General features: G+C 37.9%; 1 protein-coding gene and 1 long non-coding RNA gene across 4 annotated transcripts in view; one reads left to right on the top strand and one right to left on the bottom strand.

Annotated features, from left to right (window-relative positions):
• The window catches only part of LOC144381934 (uncharacterized), a 648393-nt gene that overhangs the window by 233394 nt on the left and 392361 nt on the right, over positions 1-22638 (top strand). The gene's annotated exons all lie outside the window — the stretch shown is intronic.
• ZSWIM5 (zinc finger SWIM-type containing 5) overlaps positions 1-22638 on the bottom strand; it is a 204962-nt gene that overhangs the window by 56955 nt on the left and 125369 nt on the right. The window contains exons 2-4 of one of the 2 annotated variants that reach the window (XM_078073214.1): positions 12101-12457; positions 2365-2513; positions 992-1142 (exon numbers count right to left, since the gene is read on the bottom strand). In XM_078073214.1, coding sequence (XP_077929340.1) covers positions 992-1142; positions 2365-2513; positions 12101-12457 — 657 coding nt within the window. The remainder of the gene's footprint in view (positions 1-991; positions 1143-2364; positions 2514-12100; positions 12458-22638) is intronic. The other variant, XM_078073215.1, reaches the window with a different exon arrangement.

Here is a 22638-nt window from a genome sequence, read left to right as displayed (position 1 = left end):
GGAATGATACAGAGAAATGATGACCAAAGAAGATGGCCTTGATGAGGAGAATCTAGAACACAGAGGCCATTCAGGAGGCCACAGGTCTAATTTAATCTAAAAGTTCCCAATGCCTTCAACCAGACCAGTGGTGATGGGAAATTAAAAAGTGTGAACGGACACTGAATTGCATTTTGAAGGTCAAGGCATCAAATGAAGTTGGTGACTGAATGTTGGGAATGAAAGAAAAATGAGTGCTTGACAGTCAGTTTCGTAGAATGAGGAATGGTGGTGCCACTGCCAGAGTTAGGGGAACCTTTTTTGGTTGAAGCCTGAATTCATTTTTGGATTTCTCAAGCTTGAGGTGATTGGGGGATTTTTCAGTGGAAATGGTTATAGGGCAGTGCTGATATGGCTGTGCAGATAAGTGGAAAGTGCCCTATAACCAGATAAATGGTTATAGGGCAGTGCTGATAGGGCAGTGCAGATTAAGTGGAAAGAAGACGAGGCTGAGATCAACAGAGAGGTAAGCTCTGAAGCCATGACATTAAAAAAAAAAAAAAGTTCTCAGGGGTGTACAGAGGAAGAAGAATAGAAGTCCAAGGCTCAAGTCTTGGAAACCGCCCTATGTCTAAGAGGTGTGTCTAGTAGTAATATAAAAGAGCAAACCCAGGGAAAGCAAGAAAAGTAAGGTTGATAAGTATTTGGAGAGCCAGGCTAGTGCCAGGCAACAGAAACCAAGGGAAGACATTTTCCCTCAGCAAAGACTTCTACGTGGTAACATCTGGAACAGAATACTGATGTCAATAGCAAAGCACAATGCTGTGGAAGCAACACAAGTGAGTTCAGAATACTCTGGGTGGCCTGTGTAGAGCCTATATTTTCCACAGCTAGGCTAAAGTTCATTTAGCAAGACCCGTGTAATGACTGATGGCAAGTATTCACTAACACTGTCACAGAGGGCAAACTGGTAGGACAGACATAGCACTTCTCTGAGATTATGGGGACTTACCTAACTCATCCCAGAGTTGCCTGCACTTATCTGTCATGCTTGTTCCCTGCTGCCTCCAGAGTGTGAGTCGTGGGTCAGCCATAAACTGCTCAGTTATCAGCGTCAGCATCCTGGCTCCATTGGAATCCCTCATCCGCAGCATCTCTCGAACCTGACACATAAGGAGGGGCCAGGGGTTGGTGACTGCACATCATAAAAAAGCAGGAGGAGAAGGAAGGGGAGGAGAAGATGAAGTATCTAAGCATAACACACCCAAAGAGCCAAAAAGAGGGCTTCTTGTTCTACAAGCAAGTTCTCTGCATATATCAAGAAAACCTGTTGTACACAATGAGATACCACTTCACATCCACTAGGATGGCTAGAATCAAAAAGTCAGATAATAACAAGTGTTGGTGAGGATACAGAGAAATCAGACCCCTGACACACTGTTGGTAGGAATGTAAAATGATGCAACCACTTTAGAAATCAGTATAGCAGCTCCTCAGATGATTAAATGTAGAATTATATGACCTATCAATTCCAATCCTAGAGACAAATGAAAACACATGTCCACACAGAAACTTCTATGAGAATGTTTATAAAAGCATTATTTATAATAGCCAAAAGGTGGAAATAATCCAAATATCCACTAACAGAGAATGGATAAACAAAAGTGGTATACCCATACAATGGAATATTATTCAATCATAAAAAGGAATTAAGTATGGATACATGTCACAACATGGATGATCCTTGAAAATACGTTAAGTGAAAGAAGCCAGTCACAAAAGACTATATACTATATTATTCCACTCTTAGGAAAGCCCAGAATAGGGAAATCTATAGAGACAGAAAGTAGCTTAGTGGTTGCTTAGGGCTGGCGGAGGGGGAGTGAGGGATAGGGGAAGTGACAGGTAAAGGGTATGGGGTTTCTTTTTAGGGTGATGAAAATGTTCTAAAGTTGACTATGGTAACGGGTACACATATCTGTGAAAAATTAAAAACCACTGAATTGCAAACTTTAAATCGGTGAATCACCTGTCACTAAAGGTGTTAAGAAAAAAAGAAAGAAAACCTGCTGTGAGAGCCCAGAGTTCTAAAATACTACATCTCTTCAAGGCCTCATTTGGCAGCCTTGGGTTCAAAGCAGAGGGATGGTGGCTTCCTTACTAAAACCCCCAGCAAAGCTAACTTATTTAGAGTGGAGCAGAAGGAAGAGGACTACCACGGTGAGGTAGTAGGGGTCCCTGGTTGCCAACTGCTCTGGATCAGGTCTGCTCTGATCAGCCCTCCCATTAATTTTCAAGTATTTAGTATGGATAGGTCAAGTGAATGAAGCCAGAAGTGTTGTGAGCCCAGTTTACTTAAAGAAAAAAAATACTTTCATATCTTACCTTGGCAAACATTGAATTGAGTTGCTTCCCAGAGCCATAGTAACCACCCTGGGAGAGAAAGAGCTTCACTTGTTCTTTCACCTGTTCTTCATCCAAATGCCAACAGTTCTCATCATCAATGCTGGCCCCAGCTGTGGGGTCAGGGGCACCTATGAGGAATGGGAATGGTGAAATGAATCCCCTGAATTCATATGCCCCACATTTGGCAGGAGGGGTACTCTGTGAGTATATTAAAAATGGATGGCTTATTCTGCCTTATTCTGGGCTTTTGTCAACTGTGTGGTCCTAAATAAATGTAAGAGGGCTAATGCTAGTTTCATACTCACTTATGTCTCAGTCTTATCCCCTTTTAAGGTCTACAAATACCATTCTAGGGGGAAAAAATCCCAGAAGGAAATGCACAAACACGAAAACAGTGATGTATTTTTTTTCCTAGGAGGGTGACATTTATTTTTTTTTTCCTTCTTTTTGCCTTCCTATGAAGTTCAAATAAACCTTAAAGTACAGGTTTAAAAACTCTGTTTTTAAAGTTCATTATGCAATTGTAGCTTCTGAGCGGAGTCAACACTTCTAAATCTCTAGAAACTTGTCCCTTAAAGCAAAGGCAGAGTTGCACACAAGGTGAAAAATTTCATAAATTTATACTCAAAATATCTTTCATATCTGGACTCACCGCACCACCTTCAAACAGTTTTGGTTATTTACACATCCCTCTCCCCTCATGCCCTGTTAGCTGCTTGCTCACAGCTGAATCACCCACAGCACAGTGCTGGTAATGTGACAGGCACCTAGGGAATATTTATGGAATGAAAACTGAATCTTCTCTCACTTTCTCAAAGACAGAGTCCTGTGTTAGGTTTTTAGATACCTGCCTCCAAGTGATAAAAGGCTGTAAGTCAAATGCTCTACAGGTGTGGTCATGCAATAGATTATAAATTCATGTCATGTTTAATCAGTCAATCTACTTTTTCTCTTGTCTTCCTGTATCAAAGTCCTGTTTAAATGAAATCTAGGTCTACCCAGAAAAGCTATTCTTTTGCTAAGCTTTTTTAGTGCATCTTATTGTCCATGAAATCAACAGGGTTCACACATTCAGTTATTCTACAAGTATCAATTAATACATATGACTGTCCAGTTTATGGTTACTATATGCTACTTTTCTTCGAATGTATTATTCTAGACACAGCTCTTTTTTTTTTTTTTTAAGATTTTATTTATTTATTTGACAGAGAGACAGCGAGAGAGGGAATACAAGCTGCGGGAGTGGGAGAGGGAGGAGTAGGCTTCCAGCTGAGCAGGGAGCCCGATGCAGGGCTCGATCCCAGGACCCTGTGATCATGACCCAAGCCGAAGGCAGACGTTTAACGACTAAGCTACCCAGGTGCCCCTAGACACAGTTTTGTCTTCCCCACTCAGAAGTCTTCAGTGATGCACCATTTTTATTATATTAAGTCCAAATGCCTTAGCTTGGCATTCAAGGCTCTCCATGCTCAGGCCTTATCTTTCATTTCTAGCCTTGTCTACCCTATATTTATACTATGTTTCAGCTAGAAACTTAGTGTTCTCAGAAATCAACCACATTTCCTTATGACTTTACTTCTGCTTTTTCCTTTATTTCTCTCCCTCTCCTGCAACCCGTTCTTCGGCCAAACAAATGATACTTCTTATCGTCAGTATTGCCTTAGTTCTAGAGTCAGGGCTGCAATGAGCAATGGAAACCATAAAATAAGCATACATAAAAGCCAACACTGGCATGCTTCATGTACTGCTTAATTCACTTGGCAGGGGAGGCTCTTTTTACCCCCTCACTAAATTAGCCATATAACCCATTGCCACCTGTCAAAAGTTATGTGCATTCTATGCTCAAATACATATAAAAGGAGTAATACTCTTAGCACTTTATTATTACTTTTCTTAAAGACCTGTTGCATTTTGTTCTACAACAGAATTGTGCATTTTTCATACATTCCCAAAATTGAAGTTTTTAAAGAGTAAGTGTTCAGTTTTGTACCTCACAGTGCCTTGCTCATTATAGCACTGAGTTAATATTTATAGAATAAACAAATGGATGTCTCACTGACCATCCAGATTTAAGCTCCAGTTGGGCAAATAATATATCCTATACTTCTTTTGTATCCCTAAAGTGCAAAGCAGAACAAATATACTCCTTATCCTTAAATATTTGTTAATAAGAGCCATATTTTTAGTGCTTCCTACATGCCAAAGTCTAAGCACTTTTTATACATATCCTCACTAAAACATACTCTCCTTGAGGGCATAACCTGTTTCATTTGCTGGTTTATTTGCAACATATAGAACAGTACTTGGCACACAGTAGGTGCTCAATGATTATTTGGTAAGTAAATTCCAATGAACTCTTATAACTCTATAAGGTAGTATTATTATTTTAATTTTAAAAGGAAAAACTAAAGCTTATACAGGTAAGTAATATAACAGATGGAAAGTATATGAACCAGTATCTATATGCTGGTCTCTCTTCAAAGTCTGTTTTTCACTACAACACTAAACTTCAGCCTCTAGCCTCATAGGCCTGAGGATGGAGAGCCATAAGCTTGTTTCACACCATAAAGCTGGATGGTGTGTATGAAGATAGTCAAATCCTTTCTTCGCCTATTCCACTATATAGAATATAGGATTAGTCAGAATAAGGCATTTTCCCCTTAGTGAGGATGACAGAGTTCTCACCAGTACAGTGATTCTCAAATGTTAATATACAGAATAATCACCAAGGGTTTGTATTAAAAATGCAGATTATAGAGTCTCACCTCTAATGATTCTAGTTTTCAGTAGCTCTATAAAGACAGAACTGAGATAAAATGAGATATGCTAGGCATAAACCAAGGACTGGGCCTTTGAGTACCTTGCTGCCAAGGATGGGGATGAGGGAAGAACAGAAATGGTGCTCCAAAAACAAGCAGAGATGATTTGAATACCAATTCTGACTCTTGTGTGGTTTAATTAGGATATGAAAAAGCAGGAACAGGACCCAATATCCCATGGCCTTAATTAACTGGCTGGAAGTGTGGAGTGATAACTCCTTATAAAAGTTCAAAGGGGTATGGAGAAAACTGGAGAATCTTTTAGGCCCAGGTGGTGGTAGTGGCAGCAGCTCTGGAAGAAATAAGGCACAGTTTATAAATACGCAGTGTACAGACTATAGAAAACTGCTGGGACAGGGCTCGGATGAGGCAAAGCCTCGAGAGTTACTAACAGTAAAATTTCAACTAGAACTTCAGAAGGATTTGTTTATTTGATAGGAAAAAAAGGAAGGTAAACTATGTAAATGTTTGCTATCTACAATGAACCCAGGAGATGAGAAAGAGAGCTACCAAAATGGATGGTTGCAGCAAAAAAGGGAGTGAGTCAATATTTGAGGCATCCAGGTAACACTACTATAAGGAGTTGGTGTAACTGTTGAAGGAATTAAAGTCATCTAGGAGAGCATGAGTTGGCAAGAGGCCCCAAGGAGGATTTTCTAAGACATTTTCATTTACTCAACCAATATTAATTGAGAGCCTACTATGTGTCAGGACCTGTGCCAAATACTGGATGTATGGTGGTAAACAAAGCGGATATAGTTCTTACCCTTGTGGAGCTGATAGACTAGTTGGGGAAAGGGACGTTAAACAAATAATTACACATGTACATATTTGTGTGGGAAGAAAGACAAAGTTTTCCCTGAGAAGGTGGCATTTCAGTGAACACCCAAGGAATGAATTAAGAGTTAGCCTAGCAAAGACTGGAGAAAATACTGTGTGTATTTTTTGCTCAAAGAAGCATAAAGTCATAAATCATTGTGGTGATTGAGTATAGTCATAATAAGGGGGAGAGGATAGGAAGAGTATTTCAAGAAGAGGGAAAATCACATGAAAATGTAAGCAAAAGCCACATGATTCAAGGTTTTACAGGCCATATGAAATCTGGACTTTATCCATAACAAAATCTGTAGTTATAGAAAAGTTAGTCTGGATAGCTGTGTGGAGAATGGAATAAAAGGGAGCAATAGTGGAAAAGGTATCTAGGTGGGAGATTATGGTAGCTTGATTTAGGATGATGGTAGTATCAATAGAGAGAAATGGAAAATGATGAAATATACTTTGGAGGTAAAATTAACAGGTCTTGCAATGAAATGTGTATGGATTATAAGTGAAAAGTATTAGGGATGACTATAAGATTTCTATCATGATCCAGTGGCTAAATGGTGGTGCTATTTATTGAGCAAGTTTGGGGAGGGAGGTAAATTCACATTTGGATATGTTGATCTGGGGATGTCTCTGTGATATGGAATAGTCAGTTGGATATAGGAGAAGTAATCTGTGAGTTATAGTACATAGATGACGCTTCAAGTCAAGGATGTAGCTGAGATTGCCTACAGAGATCAGAATAAGAAGAGGAGAAAACTTAAGATTAATCTGTAAGAAATGTCAAGATTAAAGGTCAGATAGTAGAGGAGGGTAGAGCATGTAGGAATGAATGAACAAGAACACAGATAATTTTAATTAGATAAACTAGGTCTGTAGTTCACAACCAGCCTCTCCAGCTGTCCACTAACTCCCAGGCAAAATCTTTTAAAAAAATCCTTTGGTTAAAAAAAAAAAAAGATAAAAATGGGCGCCTGGGTGGCTCAGTTGGTTAAGCGACTGCCTTCGGCTCAGGTCATGATCCTGGAGTCCCGGGATCGAGTCCCGCATCGGGCTCCCTGCTCAGCAGGGAGTCTGCTTCTCCCTCTCCCGCTCCCCCCTCTTGTGCTCTCTCTCTCTCTCTCAAATAAATAAATAAAATCTTTAAAAAAAAAAAAAAAAAAAGATAAAAATGTTTCTATATACGTTCATGTTAGTCTTTTCATAAAAAGAGGTGAGTATGACACTAATTACCCTCAGTAGTGGTAAAGTGGACCCAGTCAGTGTAAGTGACACTTTAATGTTATAGTGTGAAATTTTCCACAGGATTGTAAAAGAAATGGTAACAAGTGAAGATAAAATAGAAAGGATGTCTTTTATAAATAATTATGAAACAAACCATCATGTGGATTGAGGCTCCAAGTTAGCATTGAGGCTGTAACAATGAGCCCAGTCCTGAGGGAACTAGTAAGTCTATGGAATCAATTTTTCTTTCATTGTTAAACATCCTTTTTTAAATTATAAAAATAATACATGCTTATTATATAAAATACACTAAAGCATAAAGAAAATAAAATCCACCTATAATGTTACCAGCCATAGATTACTATTGTTAATATTATGGTGTATTTCCTTCCAGTCTCTATGTACACATGTACGTATATACACATACACACATTGCTTTTAAAATTAAATTAATATTTTAAAATTGAAATATAAATTACGAAGAGTATACAAATCTTGCATGTACAGCTTGATGAATTATCACATAGTAATTTTAACAGTGTAACTATCATCAAAGTCAAGAAATAGAATACTACCAGCATCCCATAAGCCCCTTCACAAACACTATCTCCTTTCCTCTTCCCCCAAATTAATCACTATCCTAACTTCTAACACCAGGGACTTGTGTTTGAACTTTACATAAGTAGAATCATACAAGAGTTATTTCTTTTGTGTCTGGCTCCATTCACTCAACATCATGTTTGTAAGATTCACCCATATTTTGGGGTTTAGCAATAGTACTTAATTTATTTTCATTGATGTACAGTATTCCATTATATGAATGTATCTATTTATTTAGTCACTCTACTGTTGATGGACATTTGGATTGTTTCTATTTAAGCTGCTGCAAATTATGCTCCTCATTTCCACTGAGTAGACATCTAAAAGAATTTCTGGGTCACAGGGTATGCATATGCTCAACTTTAGTTAGATGATGCTAAACAGTTTTTCAAAGTGACTGCCACAATTTGTAGCTGCAATATATTAGTTCCCACATGCAATATATTAGTTCCAGTTGCTCAATATCCTCACCAATAGTCGCTACTGATAGTTTCAAAAATTTAGCCATTCTGGTGGGTATATAATGGTATCTCATTCTGGTTTTAATTTGCATTTCCCTGATTACTACTTAAAGTACCTTTTAATATGTTTATTAACCATTTGAATATCCTTTCTGTGCCTTTCTGTGTCTCTTGTCCATTTTACTATTTGTAGGGGTTATTTATTGTATTAGGATATAAACTCTTTGTCAGTTATACATACTGTAAATACCTTCTCCCCTACTTGCCTTTTTAGTCTCTTAGGTGCCTTTTGATAAAAAGGAGCTTAAAATTTTAATGTAGTTCCATTTTCAAATTTTTTCCTACTTAAGAAAAATTTTTCCTACCTCAAGGACATGAAGATATTTTCTCATGTTATCTCATACACTTTATTGTTTTACTTTTCACATTTATATCTGCAATCCATCTATTATTGATTTTTTCTGTATGGTATGAGATAGGAATGGAGTTTTGCTTTTCCCCAACCCCCTACATGAATATCTAATTGATCCAGCTCCATTTATTTATTCTTTTTCCACTGCTGAGCATTAAGTGGAATCCTTTCACTTTGGGAACCACATGCTTTTGTTCTAGAAAATTTTCTTATTATATTCAATTATTTCATTGACGAATTCCTTACCTCTGTTTTCTATTTCTGAAACCCCTATTATTCAAATTAAAATTCCTAGGACTTGTTCTCTTAATTTTTGACAAGTTTTTTTCTCCTATTTTTCATCTGTCTTTTTGCTCTACTCTACAGGAACTTTCCTTACCCTTATTTTCCATCACTTAGTTTTCAAAAGTTTTGCCATTATATTTGTAATTTCATTAGTTCTTCCTGTTGTGTGAATTTGTTTCTACAGCATCCAGTTCTTATTTCATGGTTGTAATATCTTCTTTTAATCTAATGATAATGTTATTAATAATTTCTCAAGGTTTTCTTCTCTCTGGATAGTTCCTATTTCCCCCAAATTGCCTTTCTACGTTTGTTAACTTTGGTCTATATCTTCCACAATATTCAACGTTGTTGACTATTCACTTCTTGAAACAACTCAGTTGTTCACTCAGTTCTATACTGACTTTGATAATTGCTAGCTATCTTTTTCTCATTTCTCATTCTACTTTGCTCATTCCTACAATGGCTGCCATTTTCATCACTTGTATATGCATAGCTGTGTTCATTCAATAAACCCTTATTAATTTCCAGGTACCATGCTAGGTGACAGAGACTCAGAAATTAGTAAAACATGGTTCCTGACCCTACTTCTCAAATTATCTTACGTTTCTCAAGGTATCCAATATCCCTTCATGGGTAAGCAGCAACTGAATCCCTTGACCAGGATGCTATACCAGAGGATTTCAGGGTATGTAGTTACCAAATCAAATCACAGAGCATGGAGCAGTGATAGATGTAGAAAAACAGTCTACCAAAGGGGACAAGACAAAATCTAGGTTTTACTTCCTAGGTTAAAACCACAGAAGAGGAAAAAAAGGGGTTTCAAAGAAGTGAGGAGCACAGCAATGCCTGGATCCATTCTTGGGATTAAAAGCAGGCAGTTACCAGTTTTAGAAATCTTATTCCTGCTTTTTAAGTCTGTTTTGGTGAGGAAGAGGGTTTGGGAAAGGGGATAAGGAAGATGGCCTAAGTGTTTAAAGATTTAGCAGGAAAAAGAAACATGACTTCAAGTATCTCTATGCTAATAACTCGAAAATTCCAACTTTTGTCCTCAGTTCCAGATCCATATATCCAACTATCCATCAGAAATCTTTTCCTAAATGTTCTACAAGCACCTCCAACTTATACTGAATTCATCTTCCTCCTAAATTTATTCTTCCTCTTACGTTCCCTCAGTGATCAAATTCATCAGTACCATCCTAGCTAGACATTCTAGAATTCAGTTTTCTCCCATCTTTCTCTTCTTCCTTTTCTTTACTCCCCACATATCCTATACACCTGGATGTTGAATCCAGTCCATGTTACCTCTAAGATATCTCCATTCTCTGTCCCCCTTTTCTCAGTATCATTGCTGATATCAACATTGATTACTAGAAATAGATTGGAAAGGCCTTGTGGAATACTAGGGAAGCTGGGTATAGAAAGCTAATATTAGTATGGACTAAACACAGGTTCAGAAGTAGTAGTTCCTGGGGAAGGTTGAGAATCACATCTCAAGTTCAATGTGGCAACTTAAGCCTAATTTCAGATAAATACATAATAGGATACTGATATGGGAGGTTCAAAGAAAGATAAAAATTGCTTTAGCACAGTGGTAAAGAGGGAAGGGGGCTGTTTTGGTGACAGCAGTGGTTTGAACAAGACAGGTGTAATACACGTCCTTAACCAAGGTGGTCACTAAAAGAAAAGGCAAGAGAGCTTGGAAATTCTGAGAAAGAGCTAATTCTGAGAAATTCTGAGAAAGAGCTAATGGGAATAAAGCATGAGAATAGATCATAACCTAGCTATTGGGGTACAAAGCAGTACTTCTCTTTGGTGCTACAGACATTGGGATGAGGCAGAACTCAGGTCTCTAAGAGCTCTAGACTTAAGGAGGCCAGAGAAGTAGAACAGCTTCCCTATGTGGGATAAGAGATATGTGAAGCTACTCTTTTAAGAGTATCACTCAAATAGAGAGAGCTCAGTTATTATGTAAACACCACAACTTTCTGTATAAAGCAAAAGAAGATTATTTCTGCTAGTTAGCAAGAGTTCTTGGAAGCTTGTCTGTTTATCTTTGTTTCTGAGGAGTGGTGAGGTTGTGTGTAGGACTTGATAAGTTCTATTGGACAACTGGGAAAGGCAGACCCTCTGGCACATGGACCACAGTATTATATAGGCCATCCACCTGGTCTCATTGCCTCTTTTATGCTGGCACCAAAATTATCTTCTAAAAATAAAGAGGTACTATAGAGAAGCATAAAAACCTTGAGTTCTGAAGTCAGGTGAGCCTGGGTTATAAATAATTTCCTTATTTATAAAATGGAAGTGGTTAAAACACCTACTTCACAGACTAGTTTTGAAAGCTAAATGAATTAACATACACAGAGTCCCTTCAGTGGTGCCTGGAACATAGTAGGATCTAACAAACAAAATGCCTTCTCAAAATTCTTCAGTAGTTTCCTATGATAAAGTCTTTACAACATGGCTTCATTATAAAAACAAGCATTTGTTTCAAATTTAGCTGTCTTTTCTACTAGATTTTAAGCTACTTGAAGGCAGGAACCATGTCTGTTTTATGCCTTCAACAATCAGCACTATTGCTTGCACAGAGCAGGTACTCAATATATACTCGTTGAATGAGTAAGTGAACATAGTATCTTTCTCCATCCATGCAACCCTCCCATTATATATAGCTCATAATCACAATGCTAACAGATGCTCTTTAGAATAACCCTGATGTTATGTGGGATCCTAAAATGTTAAGGCAATTCTCATATCCATCTAATTTCACTGAATGACACAAATTATTTTAGGCGTTCTCTCACTCCTGAATATTCCAGGCTCCTGGGGACAGGGATTGTATGGACAAATAAAGTCCATAAACTAGACCAATATATAACTCTAACATTCTGTCCTTTTTTGCCAAAACTTTTATAAGGTAGACAACTGGACTGCTTTAAGAAACTAGGAGTTAAATAGTTGTTTGGATAGAATGAATTCATTAAGGTTTAAGTGATTACAACTGCAAAAATATTCCAAAAAAATTTTCAACCTCTAAATATGCAATAAAGCAACAAGGTAGGTTTTTAGCAACAAAAATGTTGTATAATTACCATTCACTTGGTTGATTTCAGAGTTGGAGGATAGAATCTCATCTGCCAGTTTCTGTGCAGTAGGAAGAACTTCAGTGTGGTGTGCTGTGATTAAATATTGAATAAACTTTTGTAGCTGGTCCCTATTCATCTGGAAAAGGGTTTCTGAGATAGGAAGACGCAATTTGACTTGGTCTGGTTTACGGATCCTGTAGAGTGAGAGTGCTACCACATGAGCACAGTAGAATATGTCTTTGTTCCCACAGCCACATGTCACTGAAGTGATTTTGCATCGATCAAAACTGATTGCAACTTTGTAGGTCACTGCTGGTTCTGAAGTAGTAGCTGCCTCAGTTACTGTGCCACTGAGATGGAAGCCTAAGGAAACAAAGAAAGTGTGTTTAGAGATTCTGTAGTAAGAAACTTGAAGATTTTCATTTTGCATTTCAATTAATCAATTCAGAAACTTTTTGCTGAGTATCTCCTATCTATGTGGTAGGCTCTGCCATAATACAAAGGTCAATGAAACTCAGGGATAGCTCTTAAGGAATACAATATCTAGAAAAAGAGTCCTTACCTGGAGTCCACAAACCTCCTGAACTAATTATGAAAACTTTTGTTTGAACGTATGTACTTTTGCTGAGGGCAGGGTATGGTTCAAAGCTTTCATTATAGTCTCAAAAGGTTAACAAGGAACCCCAAATAAGTTAAGAAACTCTGAGGTAGATTTTAAGCTATTTGGGGGCAAAGACAAGTCTATAAATAACATCAGTACAATCTAGATTAAGGTGAGTGCTATAAATGCAGAGAAACCAAAAGAATGCCATGAAAAGGACAGGAGAAAGAACAAGGAGACTATGGACGACATTTCTTCCTCAAAACATAGAATTCCAAAATGGTGGCCATGTGGAATAAGTAAAGGCAAGAAACCTCATAAAATATGGAAAGCACAGCTTGGTGCAGTGAGATTAGCAGTGTTACACCTCTACTTACTAGCACATACCACTGATAATTTTGAAATGTAGGGAGAATAATTCAGTCATTCAAGCCAAAGTTTAATGAGACTTTAAGTATCAGACTGCTAGGCCTAGGAATATTAACAGAAAAAGGAGAAGAATATCAAATATTTGTAAAGCACCTATCACGTAGCAGAACTGTAATTGGTGCTTTTGATAATTTATCACAACATGATGACCATTATTTTCCTTATTTTAAACATTTTTTCTTTTCAAATTTTTATTTAAATTCTATTTAGTTAACATACAGTGCAATACTGGTTTCAGGAGTAGAATTTACAAACAACACCCAGTGCCCTCCTTAATACCCATCACCCACCTACCTCCCTCCATCAACCCTTACTTTGTTCTCTATCATTAAGTGTCTCTTATGGTTTGTCTCCTTCTCTTTCTTTTTCCCCTCCCCTTCCCATATGCTCATCTGTTTTGTTTCTTAAATTCCACATATGAGATAAATCATACAGTATTTGTCTTTCTCTGACTTATTTCGCTTAGCATAATACGCTCTAGCTCCATCCATGTAGTTCCAATGATTTCATTCTTTCTGATAGCTGAGTAATATTCCCTCATATATATATTATACACACACACACACACACACTGCATCCTCCTTATCCATTCATCAGCCGATGGACATGTGGACTCTACACAGTTTGTCTATTGTCGATAATGCTGCTATAAACATTGGGGTGCACGTACCACTTTGAATCTGTATTTTTGTATCCTTTGGATAAATACGTAGTAGTGCAATTGCTGAGTTGTAGGGTAGTTTTACTTTTAACTTTTTGAGGAACCTCCATACTGTTTTCCAGAATGGGTGCACCAGTTTGCATTTACACCAACAGTGCAAGAGGGCTCCCTTTTCTCCCCATCCTCACCAACACCTGTTGTTTCTTGCATTAATTTGAGCCATTCTGACTGGTGTGAGGTGGTATCTTATTGTGCTTTTCATTTGTATTTCCCTAATGATGAGTGATGTTGAGCATTTTTTCATGTGTCTGTTAGCCATCTGTATGTCATCTTTGGAGAAATGTCTATTCATATCTTTTGCCCATTTCTTAACTGGATTGTTTGTTTTTTGGATGTTGAGTTTGATAAGTTCTTTATAGATTTTGGATACTAACCCTTTATCAGATACATCATTTGCAAATATCTTCTCCTATTCTGTAGGCTGCCTTTTAGTTTTATTGATTGTTTTCTTTGCTATGCAGAAGCTTTTTATTTTGATTTAGTCCCAATAGTTCATTTTTGCTTTTGTTTGTATTGCCTCCAGAGATGTGTCTAGTAAGAAATTGCTATGGCCGTGGTCAAAGAGGTTGCTGCCTGTGTTCTCCTCTAGGATTTTGATGGTTTCCTGTCTCACATTTGGGTCTTTTCATTCATTTTGAATTTATTTCTGTGTATGGTGTAGGAAAGTGGTCCAGTTTCATTCTTCTGCATATTGCTGTCCTGTTTTCCCAACACAATTTGAAGAGACTGTCTTTTTTTTCCCAAAACAATTTGAAGAGACTGTCTTTCCTACTTTGTTGACGATTAGTTACCATATAGTTGTGGGCCCATTTCTGGATTTTCTTTTTTGTTCCATTGATCTAAGTGTTTTTGTGCCAGTACCATACTGTTTTGAGGATTACAGCTTTGTAATATCATTTGAAGTCTAGAATCGTGATGCTTTCAGATTTGCTTTTCTTTTTCAAGATTGCTTAGCTATTCAGGGTCTTTTGTGGTTCCATACAAATTTTAGGATTGTCTGTTCTAGCTCTGTGAAAAATGCTGGTGGTATTTTGATAGCTATTGCATTAAATGTATGATTGCTTTGGGTGGTATACATTTTAACAAAATTTTTTCTTCTAATCCATGAGCATGGAATGTCTTTCCATTTCTTTGTGTCATCTTCAGTTTCTTTCATAAGTGTTCTATAGTTTTCAGAGTACAGGTCTTTCACCTCTTTGGTTAGGTCTATTCCTTGGTATCTTATTATTTTTGGTGCAATTGTAAATGGGATTGTTTTCTCTTTTTTAAGATTTTATTTATTCGTTTTTGAGAGGGAGAGAGAGGGAGAGAGAGAGAGGGAGAGAGAACAAGTGGGGGAGGGGCAGAGGGAGAAGTAGACTCCCCACAGAGCAGGGAGCCCAATGTGGGACTTGATCTCAGGACCCTGAGATCATGACCTGAGCTGAAGGCAGATGCCTAACCGAATGAGCCACCCAGGCGCCCTGGGATTGTTTTCTTAATTTCTCTTTCTGCTGCTTCCTTATTGGTGTACACAAATGCAACAGCTTTCTGTACACTGCTTTTGTATCCTGCAACTCTACTGAATCTGTTTATGAGTTCCAGAAGTTTTGGGGGGGAGTCTTTCAGGTTTTCTATATGAAGAGTATCATGTCATCTGCAAATAGTGAATGTTTCACCTCCTCCTTACTGATTTGGATGTCTCTTATTTCTTTTTATTCTCTGATTGCTCTGGCTAGGACTTCCAGTATGATGTTGGATAGAAATGGTGAGAGTGAACATCCCTGTCTTGTTCCTGACCTTACGGGAAAGGCTCTCAGTTTTCTCCACTGAGGATAATGTTAGCTACGGGTTTTCCATATATTGAGCTATTTATTATGTTGAGATATGTTCCCGCTAAACTAACTTTGTTGAGGGCATTTTCATGAATGGATGTTGTACTTTGTCATATGCTATTGAAATGATCATATGGTTTCTAGTCTTTCTCTTGTTGATGTGATGTATCATGTTGACTGATTTGTGAATATTGAACCACCCTTGCAACCCTGGAGGAAATCCCACTGGATTGTGGTGAATGATGTTTTTAATGTATTGTTGGATTTGGTTTGCTAGTATTTTGTTGAGGATTTTTGCATTTATGTTCATCAGGAATATTGCCCTGTAGTTCTCTTTTCTAGTGGTGTCTGTATCAGGTTTTGGTATCAGGATAATGCTGGCCTCTCAGAATAAATTTGAAAGCTTTCCTTCCTTTTCTATTTTTTGGAATAGTTTGAGAAGAAAAGGCATTAGCTCTTCTTTAAACGTTTTGTTGTTGTTTAAAAAGATTTTATTTATTTATTTTGAGAGAGAGAGAGAGAGAGTGCATGAGTGAGGGGGAGGAAGAAGCAGAATCCCCACTGAGCAGGAAGCCTGATGTGGGGCTTGATCCCAGGACCCCAGGATCAGGACCTGAGCTGAAGGCAGATGCTTAACAGACTGAGCCACCCAGGCCCCCCTTAAATGTTTGCAAGAACTTGTCTGTGAAGCCATCTGGTTCTGGACTTTGGTTTGTTGGGAGTTTTTGGATTACTGATTCAATTTCTTTGCTTGTAATCAGTCTGTTCAAATTTTCTATTTCTTCCTGTTTCACTTTTGTTAAGATTATATGTTTCTGGAATTTATCCATTTCTTCCAGGTTGTCCAATTTGTTGGCATGTAGTTTTTCATAATACTCTCTTACAAGTTTATTTCCATGGTGTTTGTTGTTATTTCTCCTCTCTCATTTGTGCTTCTATTTATTTGGGCCCTTTCTCTTTTTTTCTTGATAAGTCTGGCTAGAGGTTTGTCAATTTTTTTTCAGTTTTATTTTATTGTATTATGTTAATCACCATACATCATTAGTTTTTGATGTAGTGTTCCATGATTCATTGTTTGCGTATAACACCCAGTGCTCTATTCAATAGCGTGCCCTCTTTAATACCCATCACCAGGCTAACCCATCCCCCCACCCCCCTCCCCTCTAGAACCCTCAGTTTGTTTCTTAGAGTCCATAGTCTCTAATGGTTCATCTCCCCCTCCGATTCCCCCCCTTCACTTTTCCCTTCCTGCTATCTTTTCTTTTTTTTTTTTTAACATATAATGTATTATTTGTTTCAGAGGTACAGGTCTGTGATTCACCAGTCTTACACAATTCACAGCGCTCACCATAGCACATACCCTCCCCAATCTCTATCACCCAGCCACCCCATCCCTCCCACCCCCCACCACTCCAGCAACCCTCAGGTTGTTTCCTGAGATTAAGAATTCCTCATATCAGTGAGATCATATGATACATGTCTTTCTCTGTTTGACTTATTTCGCTTAGCATAATACTCTCTAGTTCCATCCATGTTGTTGCAAATGGCAAGATTTCGGGTTTTTTGATGGCTGCATAATATTCCATTGTATGTATATACCACATCTTCTTTATCCATTCATCTCTTGATGGACATCTTGGCTCTTTCCATAGTTTGGCTATTGTGGACTTGCTGCTATAAACACTGGGGTGCACGTACCCCTCTGGATAACAATTTTATTGATTTTTTTCACAGAACCAGCTCCTGGTTTCATTGATCTGTTCTATTGTTTTTTAGTTTCTGTATCATTTATTTCTGCTCTAATCTTTATTATTTCCTTTCTTTGGCTCGTTTTAGGTTTCATTTGTTCTTTTTTTAGCTCCTTTCAGTGTAAGGTTAGGTTCTTTATTTGAGGTTTTTCTTGCTTCTTGAGGTAGGCCTGTATTGCTATACACTTCCCTCTGAGAACTGCTTTTGCTGCATCCCAAAGATTTTGAACTGTTGTGTTTTCATTTTCATTTGTTTCCATGTACTTTTTAATTGCTTCTCTTATTTCCTGGTTGACCTATTCATTGTTCAGCAGCATGTTATTTGTGGTCTCTCCAGATTTTTTCTTGTGGTTGACTTCTAGTTTCATAGCATTGTGGTCAGAAAAGATGCATGGTATGACTTTGATCCTTTTGAATTTGCTGAAGCTTGTTTTGTGGCCTAATATGTCATCTATTGTGGAGGATGTTCCATGTGCACTTGAAAAGAATGTGTATTCTGCTGTTTGGGGCTGGAATGTTCTGAATATTCTGTTAAATCCATCTGGTTCACTGTGTCATTCAAAGCCATTGTTTCCATGTTGATTTTCTGTTTAGATGATCCATCCATTGGTGTAAGTGGGGTGTTAAAGTCTTCTACTGCTATGGTATTATTATCCATTAGTTTCTTTATGTTTGTTCTTTTTTTTTTTTTTTAAAGATTTTATTTATTTATTTGAGAGAGAGAGAATGAGAGAGAGCACATGAGAGGGGTTAGGGTCAGAGGGAGAAGCAGACTCTCTGCTGAGCAGGGAGCCCGATGTGGGACTCGATTCAGGGACTCCAGGATCATGACCTGAGCCGAAGGCAGTCGCTTAACCAACTGAGCCACCCAGGCGCCCCTCTTTATGTTTGTTCTTAACTGTTTTGTGTATTTGGGTGCTCCCATGTTGGGTCCAAAATATTTACAATTGTTATATCTTCTTGTTGGAGTGCCCCTTTATTATGATACAGTGTTCTTCTTGCCTCTTGTTACAGTCTTTGTTTTAAAGTCTATTTCATCCGATAGAAGTACTGCCACTCTGGCTTTCTTTTGACATCCATTTGCATGATAGATGTTTCTCCATCTCCTCACTTTCAATCTGCACCTGTTTTTTGGTCTAAAATGAGCCTCTTATAGGCAGTGTATAGATGGGTCTTGTTTTTTCATCCATTCTGTCACCCTATGTCTTTTGATTGGAGCATTTAGTCCATTTACATTCAAAGTAATTACTGATTGGGATGCCTGGGTGGCTCAGTAGGTTAAGCGTCCAACTCTTGATCTCAGCTCAGGTCTTGGTCTTGGGGTATGAGTTTGGGCCCTCCATTAGGCTCCATGCTAGGCTTGGAGCCTACTTAAAAAAATAAAGTCATTATTGATAGATATGTATTTGTTGCCATTTTATTATTTGTTTTGTGGTTGTTCTGAAGATTTTCTCTGAGCCTTTCTTGTCTTTCTCTCTTTCATGGTTTGCTGGTTTTCTTCAGTGACATATTTGAATTTCTTTCTCTTTATTCTTTGCATATTTATTAGTGGTTTTTGATAAATCATTACCATACAATTTGTATATAACCTCTTCTGCATATAGCAGTCTATACTAAATTGATGGTCGTTTAAGTTTGAACCCATTCTTTACTCCTCTCCTCCCCATGTTTTAGGTATATACTTCCTTTTTTTTTATGAGTTCCTTGACTGATTCTTTTTACAGAAATATTCATTTTTACTGCTTTTGTGTTTCTTACCTTCATACTATCATTTGTGGTCTTTCCTTTCCACTCAAAGCGTTCTCTTTAATACTTCTTGCAGGGCTGGTTTAGAGGTCATGAACTCCTTTAGTTTTTGTTTGGGAAACTCTTTATCTCTCCTTCTACTGTGAATGACAGCCTTGCTGGATAGGGTATTCTTGGCTGCAAGTTCTTCCCATTCAGCACTTTGAATACATCAAGCCACTTCTTTCCGGTTTGGAAAGTTTTTCTGTTTTGTTTTGTTTTTTAAGATTTTATTTATTTATTTGACAGAGAGATAGAGAGCACAAGTAGGAAGAGTGGCAGGCAGAGGGAGAGGGAGAAGCAGGCTCTCCGCCGAGCAGGGAGCCAGACGTGGGGCTCGATCCCAGGACCCCAGGATTATGACCTGAACCAAAGGCAGCCGCTTAACCAACTGAGCCAGCCAGGCACCCTGGTTTGGAAAGTTTTTTTGCTGAAAAATCTGCTGATAACTTTATGGGGTTTCCTTTGTATGTAACGGTCTTCTTTTATATTGCTGCTATTTATTTATTTATTTTTTAAGATTTTATTTATTTTAGAGAGAGAGTGAGAATGAGGGAGTTGAGCGGGGTGAGAAGCAGAGGGAGAAGGAAAAGCAGACCCTATGCTGAGCATGGAGTCTGACACGGGGCTTGATCCCATGACCCTTAGATCATGACTTAGGTGAAATCAAGTCAGACGCTCAACTGACTGAGCTACCCAGGTGCCCTATCTTGCTGCTTTTTAATATTTTTTTTTTATCATTATATTTTGCCAATTTAATTACAATATGTCTTGGTGTGGATCTGCTTTTGTTGATTTTGATGGGAGTTCTCTGTGCCTCCTGTATCTGGAGATCTGTTTCCTTCCCCATGTTAGGCAAGTTCAGCTCTTATTTCTTCAAATAAATTTTCTGCCCCCTTTCCTCTCTTTCTTCTAGGACTCCTATAATATGAATGTGTTTATGTTTGATGGAGTCACCAAGTTCCCTAAGCGTATTCTTGTTTTGAATAATTCTTTTTTCTCTCCTTTGTTCAGCTTGATTACTTTCCCTTACTCTCTTCTAGGTCATTAATTCATTCCTCTGCTTCTTCCAGCTTGCTGATCATGCCATCAAGTGTGTTTCTCTCTGCTATGTTATTCCTTATCCCTGTGTTAAGGTTCTCACTGATGTCCTCCACTCTTTTCTCAAGTTTAGTGAGTATCTTTATGATTATTACTGTAAATTCTCTATCAGACATGTTACTTTTATCTTTTTTCCTTAGATCCCTGTCCATGGCCTTGTCCTGTTCTTTCATTTGGGATAAATTTCTCTGTATTTTTCATTTTGTCTAAGTCTCTGTGCCTGTTTCTGTGTGTTAGAAAAGTCAGCTATGTCTCCTGTTCTTGAGGGTAATGGCCTTATACAGAAGAGTTCCTGTAGTGCCCTGTCAAGTAATGTCCCCTGTTCCCAGGGCCTGACTCTTCTGGGAGTGTCTCCAAGACTGCCTTCACTTTAGAACTAAGGAAAAGAACCGCAGAGTTGAAAAGCAGCTCTTTTCCAGATCTATATCCACAGGACATAGCCAGAAGAGTTATATAGCAAAGAGGATATTACTCTGGGATTAGGCACTCAGGATCTGTTATTAACTATGTAGTCTTGGGAGATTCACTTTACAACTCTGAGCTTCAGCTTCCTCCTCAGTAAAGTGGGGATAATAATACTTGCCCTATCTCTCAAAAGTGGTTTATAAAACTGTAAAATGTCCTACAAATTTATTATTCATGCCTTTATTCAATTTTTGTTAATGAGTCTCCATGTCAACGGCATCAGAGAGAACTTCCCCAATGGCCAAGTTTAACAATTTTGGTTGAAAACCAGGTGCTAAGAAAGTGTACTCTTAATTTCACTTAGGCTACTCAGGAGTATTTAGTACATTCATGATAAATGACTTAAGTCCTAATGAAAAGAGACCCCAGAGAAGGGTAACTTTAAAATTTCAAATATGATAGTGATGTCAACGTAGGAAGAGCTTAGGTTCTAAACTTCTGAATCTAGGTGAATATAAACATTTCTACTTCATCAGTTCAATGCTTTGGGGCACCTGGCCTACAGCACAGTCTCTGAACCCAAATCTCTAATTCCTTTCCTGCATGAAAATGAGTAAGAAGTGAGATTTGGGACAGAAGCAATGGGTATCTTATTAAGATGTAAGCCCCACTAGGGCAGGGCCTTCTGTGTGTGTGTTCATCACTATAAAAACCAAAATCACTCTGGCTATATGAAAAAGAGACTGGACCTCAGCTTCCATGTTTTTAAAATGAGAGGTTGGTCTAAAAGACCTCCAAGGTTAATTCTAGTGAGAATATTAATTGATTTTATAGTGACTATCACTGAATTTATTATTATCTTTCCTAAACCAGGTTACTTTTAGGATTTAAAGAGTGTGTAATAATAGCTAACCTTTATGAGTGCCTCCCATATGTTAGGCTCTGTTCTAAGTGCTTTATATGCCACTAACTCATTACATTTTCACAGTTCTTATGAATCTGATAGATGTGATTTAAGTTTTATTTGTCAATTTGATTAGGCTATAGGACCCCATCATTCAATCAAACACTAATCTAGATGTTGCTGTAGAGGTATTTTGTAGATGTGGTTAACATATACAATCAGTTGACTTTAATTAAAGGAAATTATCCTCAATAATGTGGGTAGATCTCATCCAATCAGTTAAATGCCTTATGAGCAAAACTAAGGTTTCTCTGAGAAAGAAGAAATTCTGCCTCAAAACTGCAGAATCAGATCTTGCCTAGGAATTTCCAGTGGGCTGGCCTGCCCCACAGATTTCAGACTTGCCAGCTCCCATAATTGCATACACCCATTCTCTGAAATAAATCATACATACACACATACACATATATATATATATATCTTAGTGATTCTGTTCTGGGAAACGCTGATTACTATTATTATTCCCATTTTATGTATGAGGAAAGAAGCACAGAAAGGTTAAGTAACTTGTTCTAGTTCATTCTGTTAATAAGTGGCAAAGCCAAGATTCACACCTAGGCAGTCTGGCTCAAAAGCCCATACTCAGGTTATCGAAATTCTAAAATTTCAGTTTTTATAGCATCGGTAATGATTTGAACCCTCTTTGTTAATCTGGAATTAGAGACAAAATGTTGAGTAACAATTGAGATTCCAGTGGTCTCCACAGTAGGTCAAAGTTAAACAACTGAGAAACTTTCTACAAAATATTTTTTAAAAACTAGTCAGACATGACTCCCTAGAGGCTTTGGTTAAGGCCCATCATGCTCTTGAGAACATGTTTATTTGAGCTTGGTAAATCTTTGGGCTCCACTGGCATATGTCAGTTCCAGGCCTAGGCCCATTTGAAAGGCAGAAGTCTGTGAGTGGCTCTGTGGAAGTGTCCTTGCTGTGAGTTCCTTTTTCCCTTCATAGCTCTTAGAATGTAAACTGAAAGCCA

This window comes from Halichoerus grypus, chromosome 5 (assembly GCF_964656455.1).
Source record: "Halichoerus grypus chromosome 5, mHalGry1.hap1.1, whole genome shotgun sequence".
In the NCBI taxonomy this organism is placed as follows: Eukaryota; Metazoa; Chordata; class Mammalia; order Carnivora; family Phocidae; genus Halichoerus; species Halichoerus grypus.
The sequence above is the reverse complement of the archived record's forward strand: the minus strand, read 5'-3'. Positions and strand labels throughout refer to the sequence as shown.